Source organism: Barbus barbus, assembly GCF_936440315.1.
Source record: "Barbus barbus genome assembly, chromosome: 34".
Classification (NCBI taxonomy): Eukaryota; Metazoa; Chordata; class Actinopteri; order Cypriniformes; family Cyprinidae; genus Barbus; species Barbus barbus.
In genome coordinates this window covers 16,069,640-16,097,397 of record NC_136762.1, presented here as the reverse complement: position 1 = coordinate 16,097,397, position 27,758 = coordinate 16,069,640, and the positions used below count along the sequence as shown (strand labels likewise).

The following is a 27,758-nucleotide window of genomic DNA, read 5'->3' as shown; positions in this document are numbered from 1 at the left end:
TCCGCGCGGTTCGGATCCAGACATCACTAAGACTTTATCATAATGCGCTGCTGTGGATTTCTCCACGAGAGCAGCTGAAGTGCTTTTTCCGCTTCATTTTTATTTCATGAGTTCAAATTGGTTCGTGTTCGCCTTCCAGGTTCCAATGAGAATGTCTTTTGTTTAGAAACTACTTATGCCGTAAAGAAAATCGCAAGTCTTGTTGGAAGCCGGACAAATGGCTTTTACTGTCATAGGAAGCCTGTTACTGATGCTCTCTAACATCTATAGCTCTTCAGGTGAGTTAAAACACTCTTTATTGATCTGATTTTTGGTTCAATACTGCAATTTGCGATTTGAAAGTAAGTTTAATCTTTAAGTTTGACTCTCATACTTAATATATACGTTCGTATCACTGTAAATACAGCTATAGATGGCTTTCAGTTTTTGGATATTTAACTTATTGTATGTGAATTCTTTAATTTAACAGTAAAACAAACCTCAACAACTTTATATTTTGTACCATAAATCTTACGTTTACCATCAATGTTGAGTCACATCAGGTCACATATAAAAACAGGTGTAGAAACATTTTCACTAAGAATGTTTTTCTTAATAAACAAAATGTCTAAACTGGAAAGACTGAAATAGTGTCTTCTAGTGAAATGTACTCAAGTAATCAGTTTTATTTACAACTTTGACAAATCATTTTACAGTGACAGCAACAGTAACTACTGTGAAGAATTCAGAACTTATATGTAATACTTTTTAATAAGTTCATTCACCTTTTTGACTACTTTAAATGTAATTACTGATAATGGAAATTGAGTTTTTGAAACACTCAAAATCAAATAGAAATGCCAGACTTTTTGTAATGAGTTAAATGAAAACAGTAATGTTTTTGTAGCATAATGATCATTTTTGCAATGAAGCGTGAGACAATAATAAGAAAAAGTTTCCATTAAAAGATGAAAAAGATCATAATCAGGCTGGATACAACATAAGACAGCTGTGTTATAAAATATTCATGTTCAGGCACTTCTCAAAGCGTATTACAAGAAAGACTATTGTGTTTGATTTCTTCATTTGGTAGCTAATGGTACAAAACAAGCACAGCAGTACAAATAGAAATTTGATGTTGTTTAGAAAAGCATTTCTAGCTATTAGAAATGCCATTTATTTTTATTTGTTTTGACAATTCGTTATTACAGTACTCACAGATGTCTTAAATCTGGACATGGCAGCTACTGTTATGAGTAAATATTTACAATACAATACCCGTTTCCATGATCTCCTCCTGCACCCTTCATATGTGTACCATGTTTGATTGTGGTGAAATGGCCTGTAAGAGTGACCACATTCGTTTGGCAGGTGCAGAGAGGGATGCCACTTCTGTATCATCAGTCTGCGGGGCGGCATGATGTGTCCCCCTGCTGAGGCTGGCTTAATGGCTTTCTGCATTACAGGAGACAGAGGCTTCTATACACGGCGAGCTTTAGAAAGAGACTTTATGAGTTATGCATCTGTCTTCCTATTGTGGAGGTGCCCGAGCTGAAAGGATTCTTAAAATAGAGCTATGTGTGTATTAATATGCAGTGGGTTTATCGATTTGACTGTCAGCTGTGAATATGAAAAGCATTATGTGCTGTGTGCTTAGAGAAAGTTCAGAGTTAAAACATACTGTATAATATGAAAGATGATAGATAATATCAGATAATAGCAGACTTCATACTCCGGTTGCTAAGAGACGTCTGTACCACAGGCAGATCTGGAGTCACAAATTGTTTTTGAAGGTATATTCTTAGTACAAATATGACCAAATATGAAATAGTAATATGTTTTAAATAATCCGATACATTGTCAATTTATTTGGACTATAAACTCTTAAAAATATAGGTGCTTCACGATGCCATAGAAGAACCTTTTTGTCTAAATGGTTCCATAAAGAACCTTCAAGATCTGAAGAACCTTTCTGTTTCACAAAAGGTTCTTTGTGGTGAAAGAAGGTTCTTCAGATTATAAAAAGGTAAGCAAGAGATGGCTCTTTAAAGAACCTTTGACTGAATGGTTCTTTGTGGAACCAAAAATGGTTCTTCTATGGCATCGCTGTGAAGAACCTTTTGAAGCACCTTTATTTTTAAGAGTATACTTGGATTATGCAGATCTTAATTTTAAGAACTATTTTAAGAACTATTTTAAGAACTATTTTAAGACCTGTCTATTATCTATTTGTTTATAATTCTATCTATCCATCGTTCCATCTATCATTCTGTTTATCTATCTATCTATCTATCTATCTATCTATCTATCTATCTATCTATCTATCTATCTATCTATCTATCTATCTATCTATCTATCTATCTATCTATCTATCTATCTATCGTTCTCATCTATTTAATCCAATGATTATTTTGAGACATGTTGGCACCATTTACAGAAACATCACATCAGCTTTGCTTAATTTCTCTATAGACCAATGATTCATTTGGCTTATTGCTTTTCACTTAGCAAATAGGTGTTCCAGATTTAATTTTTTAAGTAAATGCGTTTGCTCCTTAAATCGGGAGAATGTGGATATATTTGTGTTTATATTTATTACCAGAAAACTGCAGACTGCAAAATCTCCCGCAGCTGTCATTAATGTAAATGGTCTGAAGCTTAGAACTGACATAACAAAAGCTGTTCGGTTTGTGTTACTTAGCAGTTGCAGTCACATTAGGGCAAATGGCCAACTACGAGAGGTTGAATGGGGTTGACAGGGATAATGGCGTTTCTGAAACAATGACAAATGACCTGAGATGGATCACCCAGCAGAGATGTAAGCTGTCACAGTTAGCCGATAAGAACAGTTTTTGTGGTGCTGTGAAAAGCGTTGTGCCTGGCGTAATAATGGGTCTAGGAATCATACCAGCAGATCTCTTTCATGAACGACTATTTTGTTTTGTTCTTTGATCAGTGTACACCAGTACGCACCCGTGCGCCCATTAGTAATGTCAGTTGAGGAAGAAAATATTAGATCATTACTGATCCCAGAGAGCCAGGTTGATGCTCTGTTATGTGAATATGTTTGAAGCAAACAGCTTTGAAAATTCGACTGGGCACAAGGTCTCCGGTCTCTGTTTTCAAAACGTATTAGCTTTAGTGATGGTACATTTAAGTCCTAAGGAAAAAGAGGGTGAAGCATGCATGTCTAATATTTGTAAATATTAATTACTGTAATGCATTACATAATGCCATAGCTTGTGGACATACACTAAATATAACTTATGTTAACAGTATTTCAGTGGGAAGACACTTGATCTTCCTGTTTTCATCATCTATCCATCCATCCATCTAAATGCTTTAATGTAACATTTTATCTATCATTCTATTGAGCGTTCTATCTATTGTTCAAGCAAACATTCTGTTTCTAATTTTCTATCTATAATTCTAACATTCCAGCTAATGTCCTATCCATTGTTCTATCAAACGTCCTATCGATTCAACCATCCCTCTATCCATTCATCCATTCTTTCTAATGTTCTACCTAACACAGTCAAACATTCTATCTATCATTCTGTCCATCCATCCATCTGTATATCAAACATTGTGTTTATAAAATGTTATCTCGTGCTATCATTCAATATCATCTATTGCTCTAGCTATCATTCTGTTACATCAAACATTCTATCTATCTATCTATCTATCTATCTATCTATCTATCTATCTATCTATCTATCTGTCTATCTGTCTATCTGTCTATCTGTCTATCTGTCTGTCTGTCTGTCTGTCTGTCTCTCTGTCTCTCTGTCTGTCTGTCTGTCTGTCTGTCTCTCTGTCTGTCTGTCTGTCTATCGTTCTGTTTATCATTCTCTCTATTGTTTTCTCTAACTTTCCATCTATCCATTATTCTAGTAAATGTTTAATCTATCATTCTATTACAGTTTTTTACAATCATTTTTGCACTAATAACAGAACCTTCATGTCATTTTTCAAAACTCTAGACACTTTTTCCAAATGCTTGGATACAATACACATAAGCCAAAGATCTTTTGTTCATTGAACTAAAATCACCGGTTCAAATTGACACAACTTAACATCAAAGTTTTACTATTTCGAAATACAACTCGCACATTACATCTGAATTGAGTGTTTATTAATTTAATTTGTTGCATTACTCTTATGGAAAATTATGAACAACATTACGAAAGTGAAGCAACTGAGGACTGAGTATGTTCAGGTATGATCAGTTTCAAGATGCCTGTTGTTGGGAGAAAAAAAATCTTCTATTTGTTTTTCCTACAGTCTTTTTAGAGGTTGATAGAGCTGGAAGCTGATGAAAACCATTCATATTCAGGTTGAGAGCCCAGCGGTTGAGAGGGGCCCAGAACGATGTTCGCTGGGGGCCTAACCACCCCACACTGAATGTGATTTTGAGGGAACCCATAGCAAAATCTGTGCAATGGGCCCAGAATTCTTAGCGACGGCACTGAGAGCAATCATGGTTTCAGTCCCATCCACAGTTTATCACCTTGTATTTACCCCATATTCCCCTTTCCTTACTGTAACCTGACTGAGGAGTTTTTTCTCCACATGGAGGTGGAAGGTTCACAATAGACCTCAGAAACAAGTCCCTCTTCTCCAAGCCAAAGATGATATGTGCAATGATATCAAAGGAGACCGATGTCAGGCCTGTATTTGCCATACCAGAATATTTTTTTCCCAGATGTTTAACTAATGAAAACATCCATTATGATGTGGATGAGAAACTGTGGCCAAACCCACAAGACAGGGTTGATAAAAACATAGAAGTGCAGTGAGGGACACTGTTTACATTTTACTGTAGGCCTAAAGAAGTTTTTCTTATCTTTTTTTTTTCTTATTTAAAGTTTTTTGAAAAACCTGTTGTGTTGATTATTTCATCAATAATTTTCAAATTTTGTTTAATGATTCCAGTGTCTGTACTTTTCTCAATGATGTATGAATGTGTAGAACCATAATGAAAGCTGCATCATATGTTTTAAACAACTATATTTAATGATTGTATTAATGTGGGTGATCTAAAGTAGTGTTCCTATGATATTTCATAATAAATTAGTATTTTGAGCCAATGCTTCTGCAAATGCAAGGCTTCTTTAAAGATATGAACGCAATATGCAAAGTTTTGAACATTGGCCAGCCTGCGTTACAAATAATGACTGTTTTGAGTTTTGTGTGTAGAGTTTTGTAAAATGACATGAAGGTTCTATTATTAGTGCAAAATGACTGTAAAAAAATGTGTTTTATTTTGTGGTTTCAATGGAAGGAACGAAACTGAAGTGCTCGTCTGTGCACATTTCAGCGTTAGATCACCTTTTATTTAACACAAACGAACGAAATGAATACTCTGCTATTCAACTAGAGATGTTTCATCTGTTACGGGTATGTCTGTTCTGCAAAATGTAAAAAAAAAAAAACTCACTTTTCAATGACGTAGGGGGGCAGATCAGAGGAAGATCGGATCGGATCACTACTCTCCATTGGAAATGAATGACTTCGCTCTGTCGCTTGTCGTTCGTCGGAGATAGTGGAAAGGTGGCTTGAGGCCTGAAACCGATCGGAGTATATTGGAATCTATGCGATTTTTTTTCCTGCTTACACGGTCGTGGGCCATATACGATCCGATATTTTGCCTCTGTATCCATGCATCCTTACTCCTCTTCTTCCTCTCGGCTGTTGACCCTGATCGTTTTCTGGATGTTCATCCACTGTCAGAAGTTGTAACTCTTGTGTTGTCCTCTGTCTATATGCTTTCCAATTGAAGATTCATGAGATGTTCATTAGATTAGATTAGATTAGATTCAACTTTATTGTCATTTATGCAGAGTACAAGTACAGAGCTAATGAAATGCAGTTAGCATCTAACCAGAATATAGTGTTTTATATACATATAAGTGCAGAGTAAATGAAGATATGATTTACAGAATGTACAGTTGAATTGCTATATACAGTATTGAGCAGAGTATATACAGAATTCATAATATGTATCCAGAAATCCAGCAAAACCCATTCATATCCACTACTCAGGGAATCTACGACTGAGAGATACTGCGAGAATTAGAATCTCCCACATATTTCTCATGTGAGTTTTGTGCGTAAATATTTAACAGCACTATGTGTGACTGCATGACAGAACCTTCTTTCAGTGCTTTTTTCACTTGATTATGCTGTGGGACTAATTTGGTTCACTGTTGCCCATATGTAACCTTTTTTCCCGTAAGATATGAACCTGTTAATGTGGTCTTATACCTCTCATTCACATTTTCCAAAAGGAAGCAGCGACTGTGTACGCAATGAAATCACTGACAAATAATTATCCTTTCAAATCAGGCATAGCTTTTCATGTGTGATGGGATTGAAAAGAACAGGCTTTTATTCGTTCCTTTCATTCTCTCACAAGGACCAATTAGCTTGCCATAACTTTACAAATTATGATGCCTCTAAGTAGTGAGGAGTTATAATCTCGACTGCTGTAAATGGATGGAAACATACTTATTCTTGAGTGTACTGTGCAGCAGGAGGCTGATGAACTATTTAGGTATTCATGACCGAGTTTTTATGAAAGTCATTAGTAACTTCATTGAATTTAGTTTCACCAAGAAAAACACCTTATGCTTTCTAAGGGCTGTTTTCTTCCACTGGAGTGCTTTTAGACAAATTAAGTTTTCTCCTTCATTCTGTAGATGCTATTATTTAATCGCAGCACGCACACACACCAACTGTTGAAATTGTATACCCTTTTAACATCAAGTAAAACCCAACACATAGCCACTGCAGTGACTTCCACTAAGTATTCCACCTCGTAAAAGCACAAAGAAGAAACCCTCTCTGTTAGTTCTGTAGCCCCGGATAGAGCAGAATTCATCACTAATGGGCGGTGAGGTTTGGAGCCTCATTCAATAGCCACAGCCGTGCTAGACTCAGCCTTAATGTCAGCTTCTTTTAACTTCGCACTGATTTCGCCTGGCTCTCTGGGCTGAAAGCTTAATAGGTGCTGAGTCATCAGCCTTTGAGAGGTTTCTCCCTTTCCCACTGGCCATTAGAAGCCTCTCGCCCCTCGTTCTATCCTTTGACTGATGCTGGAGAAGACTATAGTTGTGTGGTTGAATGGTGCACCCCAGGCACTCTGTTACAAAAGTTTTTATTTCACAATTTTTTTTATTGTTAGAAATGTAATTCAAGTGGTTCCACACAAATGCTAGGCAGTTTCAGTCCTGCTTTGTTTATGCTCAGAGCCAATTAAATCAGGGTCAAGCCACCTTAGACACCGGGGGATAATATTTAGATAACTAAAACTGCATCAGATGTATTAAACAGACATAACCCATTATTTTTGAGTAAATAAAGCTGATATGGCGATAAACCCAAGTAATGAAGGTTAAGTGCATGAATTAGTATAGAAGTTGTGTCCCAAGTGAGATAGTATACACTATGCACTTATACAATGCACTATGTACTCAAACATTTAGTGAATGAATTTGATAAGGTTATTTCGTCATCCTTCATCAGAGTCTGATACCCCCTCCCCCTTTTCTACGTAAGGAAAGCTGTGACAGTTGAGTGCATTAAGTGTCCAACATTCCACACTTCAGTTCATTTTGTGTATTATCTGGGTATTTGAAGTGCACTTTTTCTTTGGATTTTTGTTTTGTTTTGTTTACTGCTTATACTAAAAATGGCACATAATTGGGATGCACCTACTGTCATTTAGCATAAATGATTAAAGCAGCTTACTCTTGAAGCAACCAAGGTTAAAACTTGTTCAGATGATGATAGAAGCAGCAACCTTTTGGTTACTAGCCCTGTTCTTTAGCCACCTCAACTCACCACAATTTCTATTTTTTGTTTTGTTTTAAATTTTATGTTAAATTAGGTTTAACTGCCTGGTTTTGTTAAATAGTATCTGCTATAAAGGTGCCAAACATTCTCTCTGTATGTCCACAGATAGCTCTGATGTCTAATTTTAGTATACTAAATAATTTTATTGGAAAAATTTTGGATCAGGGTCAGGAATTAAGGGGGGTTTGGGGCCTCAAATTTAAAGTGCCCCTATTTTGCCATTTTCAAGGCTCCTAATATTGTTTTGGGAGCCTCCTACAATTGGTTTACATGGCATGCAAGGTAAAAAAAAAAGCGTGGTTTTCTCATAATCTGCATTTCATATCACCTCATTTTCCAACGATTCCTTCGAAGCAGTTCTAAGGTTCAGTCTCTCTAAACCCATCCTTTCTGTGAGTCTGTTGGTCAGATGGCTCAGTCTGTTGTGATTGGTCTACCACACACAGTGTGTGTTGGAAACTATACGGCCCTTCCCGTAGTTCCGCATTTTGAACGCTCAATGGAAAGTATAAACATCTGTTATTTATCATACTGACAGGTTGGGATTCAGTGGAGCCAGCTGGTCCAAATAAACTGGGTACTGAGCAATATTTCAAGAGCAAGATTTTTGTGAATACCGCGTTAAACTCCCCGAGATTAGAGAAGCAGTCGGCAATAAAATGACGGGAACACAAAAAAGATAGGGGTTGTACTGCTGTGAAATTAACCACTGAGTCTTTGCTGCCTCGTCTTTCGGAAGTGAAAATAAAATGAATTTACTTTCACATTGCATTTCACATTAAAATTTTTTAAATATCAAAAAATGCCCTTGTACAATTAAACTAAATCTGTTACCAGTGTTACAATTAAAGTGTAATGTGACGTTGAATAAGTAGTGTTGATTGCGCATTGCATTTATATCTGCTCACATTGCATCAAGTATTACTTTTTATCTATTGTTTTTTTGCAGCGTTGAGCATTATAACCAGTCACACACACATATCTACTGGGTGCATGAATGTAATGGGCAGCAGTGTTTAGATTAGTCACCGGTGATGAAAAAAGAAAAGTAGCTTCAGCTTCGGTGACACTTTTGCAATTTAAAGGTTACTTATGTTGATTTTGATCAAATTTCCTTGGTAACTGCTTTTAGCACTCTGATTGACTGACTTAATGATTGACTTAATTTAAGTATTTGACATGAAGGACAGCACAAATACTTTTTATAAGGGACAGTAATTCTAAAAATTGCCCATACAATCTCAGGGGACAAATATTACTGCTTACTGGAAAAGTACATTTCTGGCACTGATATAGATTATATCCGCCAGATGCTTTTAACCTTCACTGTTTATTCCTCACAGGGTCCCGCCCACGTTTGGATGATGTTCCCCCCAGGATAGTGGAGGATCCCTCTGATCTGATTGTGTCAAAGGGTGAGCCAGCCACCCTGAACTGCAAGGCAGAGGGTCGACCCACACCAACGGTGGAGTGGTATAAAGACGGCGAGCACGTTGAAACCGATAAGGACGACCCTCGCTCTCACCGCATGCTTTTGCCCAGCGGCTCCCTTTTTTTCCTGCGCATTGTTCACGGACGCCGCAGCAAACCTGACGAGGGAGTTTACACTTGTATTGCCCGCAGTTACCTAGGAGAGGCCGTTAGCCGAAACGCCTCGCTGGAAGTAGCCAGTAAGTACCTTCTGATGAATTCCATCTTGCTTAGTGATTCTGGATGGAATGTAGCTATGCTGAAATAAAAGTAATCTATTCCTCTCAGACATGGCCTGAGGTTTTGTTTGCTGAGTTCTTTGTGGCAGGCTGCTGGTGAGTTTTTGCCTGTTGTGACAGTGTGTCCTCCTGCTGTGTGACTGCGCTCTGGGCCTTTGGCTCTCAGCTGTAATCCAGTTCTCTGGCACAGGAACGTCACCATATCCAGCTTCACTGCCAGAAGAAACTGGATTAGCAAATTTGTTGATTAGAATTGGAATGCAACTAATTAGATTCCCCAAAGTTTGCTCATTAAAACACAAAGCAGCAATTTCCTGGTGCCTGTTTTCCACACGACTATCTCCTTTCTTTTTATACAAGCTGCATCTTTTGCAATACACAATTTATAGTATGGTTCCATATTTTAGTTAAATATTTGATTATTTATTGTTTTTTGTTGTTTGTTTTGTTGGTTAGCTTGAACTAACAATGAAACATACTTCTAAAGTATTTATTAATCTTAATGTTAATTTCAATATTTACTAATACATTTTATTTTACATTTTGATATTAAAATCAGGAATGAAGTTATCTGTTAATATTATTTAATGGACCTGAACTAACATGAACTAACAATGGACAGTTGTAGATGCGAATGTTAAGATTAATAAATGCTTTTACAAACAGTGCTAGGAAGATTACTTTGCAAATGTAACAGGTTACAGGTACAAGTTACCTTATTTAATATGTAATAGTGTAAATATTTCAATTATTAACTGATTACATTAGATTACTTTTTGTACATTTCTAACAAATGTTTTTAACTTTTAATCGTTTTCAAACATCTAAAGCAGGCAGCGTTAACCTACAGTAGTACTCTGACTACTGTCAGACTTTCAAAATCCTTCATCACTTGAATTAAGATTATAATAATTTCATTTTAAAGCACAGCACTGGAATGCACTTTTAAAACACTGGAACACATTTTTATGGCTCGCCATGTTGGCAACTCTTAGACAGTTTGTAGCCTAAAGCTTTCAGCTCAAATTCAAATGAGAACCAAACAAAACCATCAGAATAGCATCGCTTTACTAAATGGCCTTTAAATGGCAGGAGGCATTGTGCATGTCAAAAACAGGCAAAGCAATAAATCAGTCTTATTGAACATATTCTATCTTTTTACAGAAAATATTAAGGTGTAACCCCCTTTGTAATCATTAACATTTTAATAAGTAAATGTAATTTAATTATAATTTTTTTCTCAGTAACTGTAATAGATTATTACAGTTTAGATTTATTTTATCATTAAATTATGTAATCCCGTTGCATGTAAATATTTACTCCCCAACACTGTTAACAAATATATGGCTCATTGTTAGCTAATGTTAGTTAATGCATTAATCAGTGTTAACTAACGGAAGCTTATTGTAAAGTGTTACCACTTAAACTTTTCTCATATTTCCCTGTTATTTTCAGAAGTCTGATTTTTGTCAGTTTGCTGTAGCGCTTTGAGATGAAGTTGAGGCTGATCTGATGTAAACGTCAGAAGGTCAATGTCAAATCAAGCCCATTTTGATGCATCTACCGACTTGCCTAAAGAAATTATTAAAGTGTTTCCCCATTCAAAATGAAATGAGCTCTTAAAATAGACATCCTTAACTGCCGAGGGAGAGTCGAGCCCTTAGAGCCATTACAGACTTTTGCTTACTATCCCAGAGGATGCTGAGTAGCAGAGCATGCTGGGTGAAAATGATTTGCAGTCATGCACTCGGCGGTAGATCTTATCCTGAAGTCTGCATACTCACTCTCCCAAATTGCTCTTCATATTTTTGGCCACTTATAAATAGCAGGAAGGGGAATACTGGCCGATTGTAGTGCCGTTCTTTAAGACCTAAATCTCATCATATCACTATTCATTTAGAATGTGGTTTTTTTCAGTCTCAAGATTTGCTGAATGATGCCGCGTGGCCTTTAAATCCAAGTCATAATTACCGCATTGAAAAATATGTTGTCTAAGCAAGCCTTACAAGATGATTTATTGTGTACGATTAAAGCCAGAAAGAGAAAGGAATCGTTTTTTGCTCTCTAGAGTCCATATAGACTCACACTCAGCACTCCTTGCGAGCCTCAAATCAGGCTGGCTATTAGCTCGTGCTGCACAATGCTCGTGAATTAAGTGCTCGTCCTTGTAGAAGATGAGACTCGGGTCATACACCAGGAGACCCAGCTCACCGCCGGCCGTATCTTCTCCTCAGCAGTGATTAATGTGCTAATTAGAGCTGGACAGTTTCCAGCACGACCGCGGCATGAGGGCAGAGCGGGTGGTTTATGAAGACGGAGGATCCTGAGGGGTACAATAGGTGAAGGCAGGGGCGAGGGCGAGCAATCCTTCACACATCTCTGAGACCTCGTCTAGTCCTGCAGCTCAGATTATAGCAGCAAGCAGATTAAGGTGGAAAAAAAATTATTGTATACATGTGATCAGCCAGTTTGTGATAAGTGAGCAGTTTTTGCCGTGACAAGTCTGATGCGGCCGTGCCCATCTGTTAGATATTTTGGCTTATGGAACTCGTAATCACAGAGAGTTGTTGAACTATGAAATGTTCGCTCTGTGCTTGTTTGTTGGTGAATCACTCGTGTTTTTCAGTATTAGGCACATGTGTGATGTGATTAACTGTTCTAGTCGAGTTGTGAATGTCCTGGGAGAGAGAATTTTTGGAAACACATTAGTCTTGGCTTGATCTGTGAACACACTTTTCACCAAGCATTTTTCACCAAGAAACAATAATAATGATCAAACAATGTGAAAACTTTATTTTGTGATTCACAGAAGAAAGTAAGTCATAGGTTTGGAAAATTGTTATTTTAGTGTTAGTTATATGTTTTGGTAAGTATATAGAATGTTTTAAATTCACATTTATTTTTAAATTTAATTAATTTTATTAAAATTTTAGTACTCCATTTTTTAAAAGTTCTTCATTTAAAGGGGCAGTTCACCCAAAAATGAAAAGTACCCCATGATTTCTCATCCTCAAACCATCCTAGGTGTATATGACTTTCTTCTTTCAGATGAATACAATCTGAGCTATAATAAAAAAAAATGTCTTGGCTCTTCCAAGCTGTGGCAGTGAACGAGGTTTAAAAGGGTCATCGGATGCAAAATTTAATTTTTCAAGTTGTTTGAACATAAATGTGTGTTGAAAGTGTGTGTACACATCCATCCTATAATGATAAAAATCCACCCAGTGTTTTTTTTTTAAATCCCTATTTTAAAATCCCCTTTCTAAAATCAGGCATTTCTGAGGTTCCTGTCAGAATGACGTAGTTCTATACAGACCGCTCCCACGATGGTTAATTGACAAGGCCGTCTTACCTTAGACCCGCCCTGAGTGAGCTGAGAGCTGTCCGCCTCTGGTGCAGGGGAAGACAGGATGTCTCCGATTAAGCGATTGAAGTGTTTAGTTGTTGGATGTAATAATGAATATAGCAGTCATCAGTTAATCCCGACATTTGAGCCGCTGAAGGCAGAGAATTAACGTTACTTTCGCTTTGAAGTGAATGTGCCAATCCCTGATCTACATAAATGCATCTATGTTAGCCCGAATCATTCGTGATCCAGCTTTATCTACAGAAGAAGTGAGTATAAGGGTTTTTAATGAATCTTTGCAAATAGCCTTTCCTAATAATGTGCTAGTTAGTTCGCGGCTGAAGTTTAGTATGCTCCATAGATATATATACCTAGATGCCTCATTATCAACTGTTTCTATGGGCCGCGATACATAAGCCATCCGCCATTTTTGGAACAGTCTGCGAATCTTTGAGAGCATTGACTGTGTGCATCTACAACAACAAGTTATACGCTTGTATATCTTTGAATATTCATTGATTATTATGGTGAATGCGAGATGGCTGATGCGTCAATGTATCTGGAGCGGTCGAATAGGGAATCTACACATATCTATGGTCTGCTCATCACTCCACAGAAGAGAGGGTCAGAGTCAGCAGAGCTCACTAGGATTTAAAGAAACATGGACTAGATCAGCGTGCTGAAGACAGAACTGATTTTGACAAGTTTAAAAAGGTGTTTTTTACACTACCATTGAGAATTTTTAACCAAAGTATGTTAAAGACTTTTCATTAAGACCCTAAAGAATCATATCAACTTGTGTAAAATGGGCATCCGCTGAGCCCTTTAAGATTTTGAAGCTCAAAAAACTGCATCCATCCATCATAAAAAGTACTTCACGCGGCTCCAGGGGTTTAATAAAAGCCGTCTGAAGCTCACTATATGCCTACGTCTTATGTCATCTGCTGAAACGCCACTCTCATGAACGTGTGTACGACAGTTAGCGGAAGCTAGAGATTATAGTTTATAAAATTGTAAATATGGATATTTTTCTTATACAAATGCATCAGTTCACTTCAGAAGGCCTTTATTAACCCCCCGGAGTCAAGTGGAGTACTTTTTATGATGGATGGATGCAGTTTATTGGGCTTCAAAAGCTCAACCCCCATTCGCTGCCATTATAAGGCTTGGGAGAGCCGGGACATTTTTTAATATAGCTCTGATTGTATTCGTCTGAAAGAATAAAGTCATACAGTATACACCTAGGATGGTTTGAGGATGAGTAAATCATGGGGTAATTTTCATTTTTGGGTGAACTATCCCTTAAATATTTATTTCAGCTTTATTTCCAATAAAATTATTATTATAAATTAAAATATCAAGACTTACCATTTTTTTCAATGTCATAGAGAAATCTTATTCATAAATGGCTGACAATACAAAGACAGTGTTGGTCACATGACCATGCATGCACACTTTGAGAAGAGTAGAGAAGAAACTAGGCCTAATTAAAATTCAGCACATCTACTGACAGTATGTGTCTTTGGACAAAAAACTGTTTACAGCAGTGAGTTTCAAGCATCCACTCACTTTTTTCTTTTCAAGAAAATGTTAAAAGCGACTTTATTCATCAAGGTTTAAACAGCCATAACAAGTATAAATCGCTCTTTAAATTCAACACTTTTGTTGCTCTTGCATTTCAAGGTCTTTGACAAACAAAAAGATTTGTGCATTTTATGAAAAGCCAGTGTTGTTCTGTAATATTAAAGGGTTCACCAGTAAGCGAAGACTGAATCTGTGTCTTACACTAATATTAATCCATGCAATGCTAGATTGCAGTATATTGGGGGATACAGTATTATCCACCTAACATATGTATGCCACAGGACCACTGCTTAATCTGACGCTTGTCATAATGGCAGAATGACAAATGGCAAGTGCGACTAGTGGAGCCTGTTATTTCCTTTTTTTTTTTGGCAGAAGTAGATATTTAGCTCTTGGCTTGAATGCAAATCCGTTCATGTATTCTCTCAAAATAGCAGCTTTGTGTTGAAGCTTTTATGCTAGAGAAAAGCTGTATCTATTTCAAAGCATTGAATGTGGCAGTCTGTCTGGGGGAGCAAACTGCCACGTTCCCTGAGCCTGGATTAAGATAAAGTAGGACAAATGAAAAATAAAACTTGCTTAAAAGGCTCTAGACCCAGCTGTCCCTCTTTCATCCAGTGTGGGATTATAAAGTAATGATGGTCCGTGGCAGTTTTTCCCTAATACATCTTTCCCCATGCATTCTTATCTAAACCCTCTGAAGGGCTGTTATGGATTTCTTGCATGCACAATGTTGTTGAACATAACCAATCGCATTTTATATCGCATATCTTCCATGCTCTTTGTCTGTTTCATGTAAAATGCTTTACATTTTCAGCTGTTGCATTTCATTTCAGAAAGACAATTTCCGACCAAGTTCTGTCCTTTTATTGATTGTTCAAGAAAGCACATAAAAGCCGGAAAGAGATGTTGAATGGGATTTTATCAGTCCAAACGGAAGTAAACACAAACGACGTGCAGATTAACCCAGTCAGCGTCTTTCTGGGTGGGTCGATTAGCCAAGTCTCGACACAGGGACTAACGTGGCGTGGGATTAGCCCACCTCTGGGATGGATTTATTTATGTGGCTCTGAAATGAACAATAACAACATCCTGTCTGGTCCACACACACGTCCAGCTGTGTGTCAGAATCCTGGCCGGCCTTAACCCTTCACAACCACATCCATGTTCATGCACCGCCATATAATTACATGTTAGAGGTTAGCATAATTTTGCATGTAATTGTTAGGTTGAAAGTGTAGGAGTGCTTCAGTTAGTTTGAAACATTTCACAAGTCTCCTCCCACTCCCACACACACACACACACACCGACAGGTGGCCGCTTGTCAAACCCGACACCGAGTCTTCAGGTTAGAATGATTGTCCTTTTAAGACCAACGTCTGAGTCACAAACGGGCGAATGTGTTTTGGGTCTCCATAGTGGTGGATGCAAATGAGCAGCGGTGTGTAAAGAAGGAGAAAGAGCGCGTGGTGAGTCAGTGGTGGGCTATTAATAATGTACATCCCAACAGGCTTGTCATTTACCATCATTCCATGATCTCTACAGGGGGCGGAGAAGAAAGACTTCTGGCCTTTTGAAATGAGCCCGACCTGTGTGAGATTCAGCTTGTGAAATGTCCTTTTGCTCCTACAATTCAAAATCATGAGTTGTCGGAATACCAGTGATCACAAATTCAACATTTTTTGGTGCAGTGATGAACATGTTTAGGTCGTGTTCACTGCAGAGGTTTCACTGTGGTAGTATGTGTAACAACCTAACAGGAACCCGTGAAAATGGGAAGCCCAAATGATTAGTTACTTATTTATGAAAGCAATGGTTATGTCTGAAAACATAGTACCTACCATAGTAACTACCTTGTTAGGGGGTCTACCAGGAGAGAGACCAAATTTCTGGAAATATGCATTGTGACTAATAACTCAGGAAAATGAATAATGACTTTCCTGAGCTGTAATGTAAAAGGTCCATTTAATGCTTTTAAGAGATGCTTTTTTTATGCTTTTTGTGTGTGTGTGTGGTTAAGTTTTACCCTACGTTATAGACAAAATGTCCCCACAAAGATGGCAATATCCATGTCCCTGTGGGGACATTTTTTGTCCCCATGAGGAAACAAGCTTATAATTAAAAAAATTTGTGAAGTTAAAAATGCACAAAGTTTTTGTAAGGGGTAATGTTTAGGTGTAGGACAATAGAAAAGACCGTTTGTACAGTATAAAAACCATTATGCCTACGGAATGTCCCCTAAAAAATGTTTACATGTGCTGGATAGATAGTATATTTGCTGTGTGTGTATATATATGTTTATATTGCACTAAAGCAAAGATTTATTAAAATATTATGTGATGCAGTGCTGTTTTCATATTATTTATGTACAATTATTGTTTTATTAATATTTTGAACTTGAATGTAATATTGTGACACCTTTAATTTGATACTTTCACTTTAAATTTAAATTAAAAAATTTAAATTAATTTTCTTATGTACATTTTTGTTAGTTTGTGTTTAATACATTTTTATATTTAGTTTATATTTATATTTAAACATCTCTACATTTTACGATTTTTTAGTTTTTCATCTAATATGTATATTTGATTTTATTTCAGCTTTTTTTGAATTAACAAAAACTTAGAAGTTTTAGTAAACAATAACACTACACAGTAGTGTTAGAATAGAAACCTGAAGAAAAACATTGAGTTTAATTCAAACTGATTTGTATAGTGTTTTTCACAATTAACTTTTGTCCCCCGAACACCAATTTGCAACCCTCTAATTTGAAAACTCCTGACCCAAACAGCATTTTATTTATCGTTGTGGGCGCAGAATGCTGTCTTAGAAAGCATGCTGCTGGATTTTGAGACACAGCTAACGTATAAGGAATAAGTTATTGCTAATTCATGTTGATTTATTTCAATATATAATTTTAGCAGCTGAAGTAATTGGCTTGTACAGCATATGTAAGGGATGATGATGATTTTGCTGTGCATGGTCTGCTCGGTGGAAGGAAGCCAAGCAGAATTAAGAGAATGACCGTAATGTGTCATGTGACCCACTCAGGCTTTCAGCTGTAGCTAATGAGTCTCTCTGCTCATGTCACTCACCTCACAGATGATTAAAAATCACATTGCTTTCCCTTGTTCGTGCTTCGTAATAAAGTGCAGAGGATGAGAGGGGGAACGAATGGCTTCCTGAACACACCGCCAAGAGGGACGAACCCTGTCAGAGCCAAGCGTGTATCATCCTTTCACATAACTAGGCATGTGGTATTGCCGAGGGCACTTACGAGCTTTGTGTGTGGGCTGGCCGGCTCTAGGTAAACGGTGACACTATTTTACCCTCTCTTTTCTTAACCAGCGCTCATGAATAACACATGGCTTCGTCTCCTGAAAAATGCAACATGCTGTGGGCTGTTTGGGAACAGCCTGTCCTTGTCCTTGCTCGTGCATATGCCTCCTGTGAGTTAAATCCTGTTCAGGAGGTGACGGGCCACCACAGTGGACTGCAGGGGACGGAGAATGTATGCACACTGCCAATTTGCAAGCTTATGCATGCATATATGTATTATACCATTGTTGTTATGTTTCTGTTTGGGGGCCATCAGTCACCCTTGGCGTCTTATCAGAATGGCCATCGGATCAGCTACGATTGGAGGGTGTCCACCAGATGAGATGGCTTTTGTGGAATGGGGCAGATGTCTGTGTTGGGTGTGCCGTTGGTCGGTTGGACACTTTTCTGCAACGTCTTCGCGTTTTCTCTTGTAAAAACATGCTTTTATATGCTAGAGAAGGCCTGTGCTGTGTTTGTACACTGTTATAGTGGCCCAAGGGAATGAGTGGATGCTTATTTAAAAGTGACAGACAATGGTGGATGGAGTCTGCAGATCTTACAGGCCAAAAGGAGAAAAGGACAAGTGAATCATTTTATAGTCAGTTAGTTTAAAAAAATAATTAGCCTTTGAGGGTGAATTTATTTGTTGGATTGATAGCATTTTCAACTAAATGTCAAATCTGTTGTGTAATTGGCTTTTGGTTGCAGGCACTTATTGTTTTATTACTATATTTTGTATAAAAAGTCCATTTATGAATTTTAATGAAATCATTATTGAAAAACCATGCCTCTGCATACATTTTTGCAAGTTTACTGCAGTTACCAGCTGAAATCAACACTAGTGACAGTAAAACACAACACCTTTTATTCCTTTTTTACACAAATTATAATTTCAGGGGCAGATAATACTATACTTATAACCTTAAAATTTTACCATATGTGTGATTTGTAAAACTTATTTATTTTGACATTCGCATGACATAACCAAGTCCATAAATATGGCTTTTTTGACATCGTAAACCTGCTCAGTAGCTCACCTGGTACAGAAATGCACAAGCCATGTGAAACATGATGAGTCATGATAAAACAGCTCAAAGCCTTGTAGAAGCAAGCTAAATTTCCATGTTTGCTTCAGCAAATGCATTTCTGCCTCTTGTTTACGTTTGTTAACATATTTGACCCTGGACCACAAAACCAGCCTTAAGCCTTCCATTGATGCATGGTTTGTTAGGATAGGACAATATTTGGCCAAGATACAACTATTTGAATATTTGAAATCTGAGGGTGCAAACAAATCTAAATATTGAGAAAATCCCCTTAAAAGTTGTCCAAATGAAGTTCATAGCAATGCATATTACTTATTAAGTTTTGATATATTTACAGTAAGAAATTTACTAAATATCTTCATGGAAAATGATCTTTACTTTATGTCCTAGTGATTTTTGGCATAAAAGAAGAATCAATCATTTTGACCCATGCAGTGTATTTTTGGCTATTGCTACAAATATACCCCACCGACTTAAGACTGGTTTTGTGGTCCAGGGTCACATATACAGTGCCCTCCAAAAGTATTGGAACAGTAAAGACAAAATTGCTTTGTTGGCTGTGGAGTCAAGACATTTACAAATAGAATTAAAAGATGAATGAGACAAAACAGAATGTCACATTTTATTATTGGGTGATTCAACACATATATGTTTTACCAGCTAAGAAGTTCAGCACTTTTAGAGTTTCATCCCTCTATCTGATGTGAGCATAAGTATTGGAACAGTTGCCTCACAGGTCTTTCTAAGTTATCAGCTGTGTCCTGTTGCATTAATTCTCCAGATATTAAAAGCAGGGCATGTGTCGTATCAGTTATATCCATTACTTCTGCATTCTGAATCTTGCATTCGATGATGACACACACAAACCAAGATGAAGATGAGGGAGCTGACTTTGAGAGAAAAGCAAGCAATTTGGATGCTAAAAGAAAAGAGGAAATCAGTTAGAGCTCTAGCAAAAACAAAGGGCATGGAGAAATCAAGAGTTTGGAAACCAGCAGCGACACCAGCAACCAACAACGACCTGATCGGCTGAGAAAACAACAGTAGCTGATGACAGACAAATCATAAAAGCTGTGAAAATGAACCCTAAAAGACGTGTCTGTAAAATCACCAACAGCTTCCAGAAAGCTGGGGTGATGCTCTGACAATCTACTGTCCTCAGGAGACTTTGACACAGAATTACAGATGCTACAGCAAGATGCAAACCTCTGACCAGCACCAAAAATAGAAAGGCAAGATTAGAGTTTGCAAAAAAGCACAAAGGTGAGCCAGAAGAGTTTTGGAACTGTGTTTATGGACCGATGAGACAAAGATGAACCTTTATCTAAGTGATGGGAAAGCAAAAATGTGGAGAAAAAGGGGAACTGCAATGATCCCAAGCATACAGCCTCATCTGTAAAGCATGGTAGAGGTGGTGTCATGGCATGGGCTGCCTCTGGAACAGGCCCTCTCAACTTTACTGATGACTTAATGTATGATGACAGTAGCAGAATGAATTTGGAAGGGTACAAAACCATCTTGCCTACCAATATTCAAGAAAATACTCCAAGATTCATTGGGGAGTGCTTCATGTTGCATCAGGACAATGACCCAAAACAGCCTGCCAGTTCAGTCAAGGAATTTATAAGGGCAAAGAAATGGAAAGTCTTAGATTGCCCAAGTCAATCTCCAGATTTCAATCCGAACATGAATTTCACCAGCTGAAGAGGAGAGTAAAGGCAGAAACTCCCCAAAACAAGCAACAATTGGAATTGGCTGCATTAAAGGCTGGGAAAAGCATTTCAAAGGATGAGACCAAGAGTCTGGTGATGTCTATGGGTCACAGACTCACTGCTGTGATTGTGCGCAAGGGATCTGCAACTAAATAATAGCTTTTAATCTTTTATATCTGCCTTATGTTCAACTGTCCCAATACTTATGCTCACATCAATGAGTGGGATGAACTCTAAAAGTGCTGTTCTTTTTATTTGGTAAAACATGTATGTGTTGAATTGGTTAATAATAAAATGTGACATTCTGTAGTTTTGTCTCAAATACATCTTTTAATCATATTTGCAAATCCACAGCCAACAGAGCAATTTTGTCATTACTGTTCCAATACTTATGGAGGGCACTGTAGGTTAGGTTTAGAGTAGAGTTTAATGTAGGTGGGACATTTATTTTAAACACTATAAAGCATTAACCTTCTAGCACCACCACTCAACATACATTTCATTTCTGAATTGCCACAATTTGTACAACAACCCACTAATAAAACATTGGTAGATTCACATTTATCTTGCGTTTTTAGTGTCACTCACTGGATATTTCACTTTAAAAGTGCCACTTTAAAATGAGTAGCCTATTTCATTCAATATTGAAAAAATCAAGTAAGTCACCTACAGTAGCTTTGTGTCCAACAAACTGTTAGCTTAGCAACATGCTAAGAGATCAGAGTCTCTTATTGAAAAGGTCAGCAAGTAATAAACCAATATTTAGCCATTTTTAAACGATGAGCATTGGCCAGTAATTGCCAGTAAAAAGTTAATTTCAGCATAAAATTAGCATTAAGTTTTGAGAGTAAGGCTAACCATTTAGCTTAGGGTGTATGCTCAAGTTCGTTTCCCCGCCTGGTGCGGATCTTTTGGGCAGGTTTGAATACAGCAATCGCACTCGAGTGCGGACCAAACAACTGTACCGAGACCCAGCGGAGGAGGTGGTCTCAGTCCGGTACCAACGGAACTCTGGTACGGTTGAATGGATGAACCAATGAATGGATGACCTTAAGTGCATGTGTGGTTTTGTTTACAGTTTCTGGTTCACTTGCAAAAAGGGCAGTGTAAAAGCGAACCGCACCAAACAAAAAAAATCTACATTGTATTTGGTCCAGACGAAAGCAAGTGAACTAATTTGCATAGAAAGCATGCATGTTTGTGCTAAAAAGAATGACAGTGAGCTTATTACATTTTGCCCTGGTTAAACTGGATTACGAGTAGATAGTGAACAAGATGCACATACCATGGCACAACAACGATTGCCTCTATTGATTTGCCACTAAAAATCTAAAATATGAAGAAGGTTTGAGTGAACAGGAATATGGCAGATTGTGTTGGATGGAGGAGTGTTGAAGTTGGGTATGGTCAGGTTGGGTGCCCAGACTGACAGATGACCACTTCAAATTCTGAAGTGAGTCACTTACTGTCAATAGACAGACCCGCACCATTTGTCCCAGCCTGAAAGATATGAATATTCATAGACAGGAGATGAGCATGAGTTTAACTAACAAAGAAAATGGAGCACTCGGCACTCTGGATCTCACCAATAACATGACATTTCAATGAATATTTATAAGTAATTATCGATTCTGGCTTCCGGTGGCGCAATAGAGATGGCACACGCTTGAAAGTTAAGCTCCGTCTTATTGTTGTAATAAATCCCGATTCAAACAACCAGTTCAAATATAAGTAGAGTTTTCAGAATGAGTACGTCAACGAGATATAAAACTACATGCAAAAACGAAAGTACGCGAGAAAGAGACGACAAAAAAAGATCACCTAGCCCTGCTAGACAAGCTAAAGCTAGCCCGCGAGCGCCTGAGCTTTCCGAAGTGATGGACGAACTGAAATCGTTAAGAAGAGAGAATCAAGATGGGCATAAACAAACGAAAACATCACTGACAAAATTGGAGACTTCAGTTGAGGATCTGAAATGCAAAATAAACGGTCTGGAGAGCAGAATTGGAGAGACTGAGGAACGTATCGGTGTCGCTGAGGAGATCGGGATGAGGCACGAAAGGGCGCTCCGTTACCTCCTGGAACGTGAGGCAGATCTGACAGACAGGTGCGAAGACTTACAAAACAGACTTCGCCGGAATAATTTGAGAATATATCAGGTTCCGGAGGGCTGCGAAGGAGAAAACACCGTGGGATTTGTAAAAAGTTTGCTTACTACAGTCTTACAACTGCCTCAGGAAATGGATATGAAGATTGAAAGAGCACACAGGGCCCTTGCAGCGAAACCCAAAGATCCCGCCGCACCACCTAGATCGATAATAGTGAAATTTCTGGATTATGCCGTTAAAGATGTGATCTTACGACAAGCCTGGACACAGAAAGAGGTACTGTACAACGCAAAGCGGATCTACTTTGACAACGATTATTCGCCAGAGTTACAGAGGAAAAGAGCACAGGTACGAGACGTAATGAAACAGCTCAAGACGAAGAAGTTGCGGGCGCAATGTGTCTATCCAGCACAGATAAGGATTTATTTGGAGTCGGGAATAAAAACGTTCCCTACACTGATGGATGCTGCTTTGCCGCTACGGGAGCTGGGAATTAAAGTTCAAGTGAATGAACGGGACAGACAATCGAGAGAAATAATGAAAGCAAGATGGTCAGTGCAAGGGAAAAGTGGACGCGAATTGGACACGGCATCATTGACGGATGCGGATCTCAAAGCGTTTTTGCAGAAGGTTTGATCTGTTCATAATAAGCAGACAGCACATATATCAAAAGGATATCTCAGCCTCAGAATGTGATGAATCTATGGTCAAAACGTAGAAGGAACTATATCCCCCTAAAAAAAAAAAAAAAAAAATTTTTTTTTTTTTTTGTTATTGAAGATGTATATGTTTATAGATGTTCTTACTTTACTATCGGGACAATAATAATTGACTTTATTTAAAACGGACGGACGTTTTTCTGATACTTTGCGGAGTGGAAATCACTCCTGGAGGCAGCCGTGTTACGAAACAGGATGGCTGCAAGCACTCAGTGCGTTTTTGATAACCCAGAGAGTCAATGCCACAACTCTCTGCCCCTTATACAACGGGATTCGGCCTATGGGAAAAAAACTGGGCTGAACGGATGTGTGGAAGCCTTGTTTGTGTACATAGTTTTTGTGTTCGTTTTTGTTCATGTTAATTATCGCCCCTTGACAGCAAAAGTAATTATTACTATTTATTTTTCTTCTTTCTCTTCCCGTATCACTGGAACATATTGGTTACAAATACATATAATAGTTATAACAGGTTGAATGGAAGATGTAATTGGTGTTAGCTATAATGTGAAAGGACTGAACAGCCCAATTAAAAGAAAAAAAATATTTAACCAGCTTAAAAAAATGCAATGCTCTGTCGCACTTCTTCAAGAGACACACCTATCGGAAGGGGAGCATTTAAAACTTAGAAGAGAGTGGGTGGACCAGGTTTATAGTGCCTCAGTTTCTAAAGGGAAGAAGAGAGGTGTAGCAATCATGTTCGCCAAGTCAGTCTTTTTTAATATGGAACAAATGTACAACGACAAAGAGGGAAGATATGTCATGGTAGTTGGAACAATTGCAGGCAAAAAAATTACTATTCTAAACCTTTACGCCCCCAATGAAGACCATCCACAGTTTTTCAAGACTGTTTTTTCTTTATTAGTACAGAAGGGGGAGGGAATGTATTTAATAGGTGGAGATTTTAATTGTGTATTAGATAGTAATGTAGATAGGTTACCAGCGGAAAAGGGACCACGGGCAAACAAAGTAAAAGTTCTTTTAGGAATAATTAAAGAACTAGGTTTGGTAGATATCTGGAGACACCTACACCCTAAAGAGAAGGATTTTACTTTCATGTCACAGGTTCATGGCAGTTACTCCAGAATAGACCTATTTTGTACTTCTAGAACAGATCTACATAATGTCAAAGAATGTCAAATAGATTCTATAACTATATCTGATCACGCGCCAATTAGGTTAAAACTTAATTTAGGACAAGGTAAACAGTTTAAATATTGGAGATTAAATGTGTCAGTACTAAATGAGTGCAAGGCCAAAGAAGAAATAAGAGAACAACTAATTGAATATTTTGATATTAACGATAATGGGCTGGTTACCCCTTCCATTTTGTGGGAGGGGGCTAAAGCAGTAATAAGAGGCAAAATAATAGAAATAACATCTAGGATTAAAAAAATAAGAACAGTTAAACAGAATGAGATAGAGAATGAAATTAGGAAACTAGAAATTGAGCATAAACAAACAGGTAAAATTCAAACTTTAGAATGCTTAAAACAGGCAAGAAAGAAATTAGATGACTTACTAACATACAAAGCAGAGGGGGCACTTAGATTTGTAAGCAGAAAATATTATGAGATGAGCAATAAAGCAAGCAGGCTTCTAGCTTTTCAATTACGTAAGGCTCAAGCAAGCAGAGTTGTTCCAAAAATCAGACACCCAGATGCTTCAATAAGGTTAACTCAACCAAAGGACATAGTGAATGCATTTGAAGATTATTATAAAAAATTATATGAGGGTCAGGTTCTTGTAAATAAGGAGGAAAAAGTTAAACATTTTTTGCAACTAATAGACCTAAATAAATTAACAGACGAAGAGGCAAAAGAAATGATGTCCCCTATTACAGAAGAAGAAATAAGAGAAACTATAGTAAAATTAAAAAATAATAAGTCACCAGGGGTAGACGGATTACCCGGGGAATTTTATAAGGCATTTGTAAATGAACTGGCTCCAAATCTATGCAAGATATATAATTATGTCTTACAGAATGAAGATCCACCACATTCATGGTCTGATGCAATCATCACTGTAATTCATAAAAGTGGAAAAGATCCTACACAATGTATGGCTTACAGACCAATAAGCTTACTATGTCAAGATATGAAAATTTTAACGTCAATATTAGCAATTAGAATTCAAAAACATATTAAAAAGTTAATTAAACCAGATCAGACTGGATTTATCCATGAAAGACACGCAATAAATAATATAAGAAGAACCTTAAACTTACAGCAGATTGGAAAAGATAGTAAAATATCCTCAATGCTTCTCAGTTTAGATGCTGAGAAAGCATTTGATAGGGTGGACTGGGTGTTTTTGGAACAGACTCTAAATTACATGGGATTTCATGACACTTTTGTTAAATGGATAAAGGTTTTTTATAAGAATCCTAAATCAAGAGTACGAGTTAATGGTCACTGTTCAGAATTTTTTAATCTAGGTAGGGGAACTCGGCAGGGAGACGCAATGTCCCCAGTATTATTTGCACTTAGTATCGAACCACTAGCGGAACTAATAAGGAGTAATAGTAAAATACAGGGGATAAAAGACAAAGGAGGAAAATATCACAAGATATCGTTATATGCAGATGACGTATTATTATTCATTGAAAACCCTCTTACTTCTATTCCAGCCCTATTAGAATGCCTCAAAGATTATGGATATGTCTCTGGATACAAAGTAAACGCAGATAAGTCTGAAGCAATGATGATATCAGGACATTGGCCATCACAGCTAGACAAAGATATATCTTTTCGATGGTCTAGACAGGGTTTTAGATACCTGGGGGTCATCCTTACGCCTACAGTACCAAGCTTATATGCAGCAAATTACACACGACTTTTTGAAACTATAAAAAAAGACCTAGTTAGATGGGAAATACTACCTCTCTCTATGTTCGGTAGAATAGAAGCAGTGAAAATGAACGTACTGCCGAGACTTCTCTTTCTATTTCAATCCCTCCCTATAGGGGTTCCGGTCTCAGCATTTAATAAATTAGAAAAATTGATTTCAAAATTTGTTTGGCAAAATAAAAGACCAAGAATAAGACTTAAAATATTAATGTCAAAAAAAGATAGGGGGGGGTTGAACCTTCCTAATCTTAGGTACTATTATTGGGCTGCTCAGCTGAGGGCTATCACTGCTTGGCTTGGTGCTGATAAGGAAGCAGAATGGGTCAGTATTGAACAGAATTCGCTTCCTGGAGTGTCATTGGAAATCCTGCCATTCATGGATTTGCAGGCACAGAAGAGAGTGAAAAAAACAAATGTATGGATAAAACACACTGTAAAAATTTGGTCAACAGTACAAAAAACATTCAGAGGAACAATAGCCTTATCACGTGCAATACCCATTAAAAATAACCCAGATTTTCTTCCTTCTACAACGGACAGTGCCTTCAATAGATGGGAAAAGAATGGTTTAAAGATAATCAATCAACTTTTTGATGAAGAGACCTTAATATCTTTCTCCCAATTATCTAATAGATTTACATTGAAATCTAATGATTTCTTTAGATATTTACAACTACGGCACTATATCACAAACCATAAACAATGGGATATAATTAAAAGATCTCCAACAAATGTAGAAAAATATTTCATAGACATTATTGAACATGGCCTACCAACTAAAAATCATGTAGCCCATTTATACAGAAAATTAATGCAGGATAAATCTGATAACTCCTTCTATATCAAAAGAAATTGGGAATTAGAGTTAAACACTATAATAGAGGATGAGATGTGGGAAACAATATGCACCAGTTGCCATAAGGGTATAAGCAGTCAAATATGGAAAGAATTTGATTGGAAGATGAAGATGAGGTTCTTCAGAGTCCCATTAGTGATCGCCAAATTTGATAGTTCTTTACAAGTATCACAATGCTGGAGGGAGTGTGGAGAGGTAGGGGACTATGTTCATATATTTTGGGAATGTCCCAAAATACAAGTGTATTGGCAGGAGATTAAAAGGGAGATCAGTAAAGTTTTAGGATATGACATACCAATGCACCCAGTATTTTTTTTGCTTGATGGCTTCCCCCCTGATCAGTACAGCAATTCTCATCTATTTGTACTGCATATACTATTAATAACAGCGAGGAAGATAATTACAGTGAACTGGATGAAGACCCGCCAACCTACTCTAACAGAATGGACGCAGAGATTGAACCAGATATATATATTTGAGAAAATGACTGCAGATTTGCAGTTGAAATCAGACACTTTCCATCGGACTTGGGCACTAATTGAAACCTATTTACTTGATCTTTAAAATGCTGTCAGGGGCTTTGTTGTTGTTGTAGTTATTGTGTTTTTTTATAATTATCATTTATTTATCTTTATCATCATTTTTACCATTATTTAAAAAAAAATTGTGTTGTTT

General features: G+C 37.4%; 1 protein-coding gene across 1 annotated transcript in view; it reads left to right on the top strand.

The window, feature by feature from the left end:
- Positions 1-217: 217 nt before the first annotated feature.
- Positions 218-27,758, top strand: part of LOC306853824 (roundabout homolog 2-like) — a gene marked incomplete at both ends in the record, with an annotated part of 83,020 nt that continues 55,479 nt past the window's right edge. Inside the window, 2 exons of the mRNA XM_079391470.1 lie at positions 218-278; positions 9,180-9,506. Of these exons, the coding sequence (XP_079247596.1) occupies positions 218-278; positions 9,180-9,506 (388 nt within the window). The remainder of the gene's footprint in view (positions 279-9,179; positions 9,507-27,758) is intronic.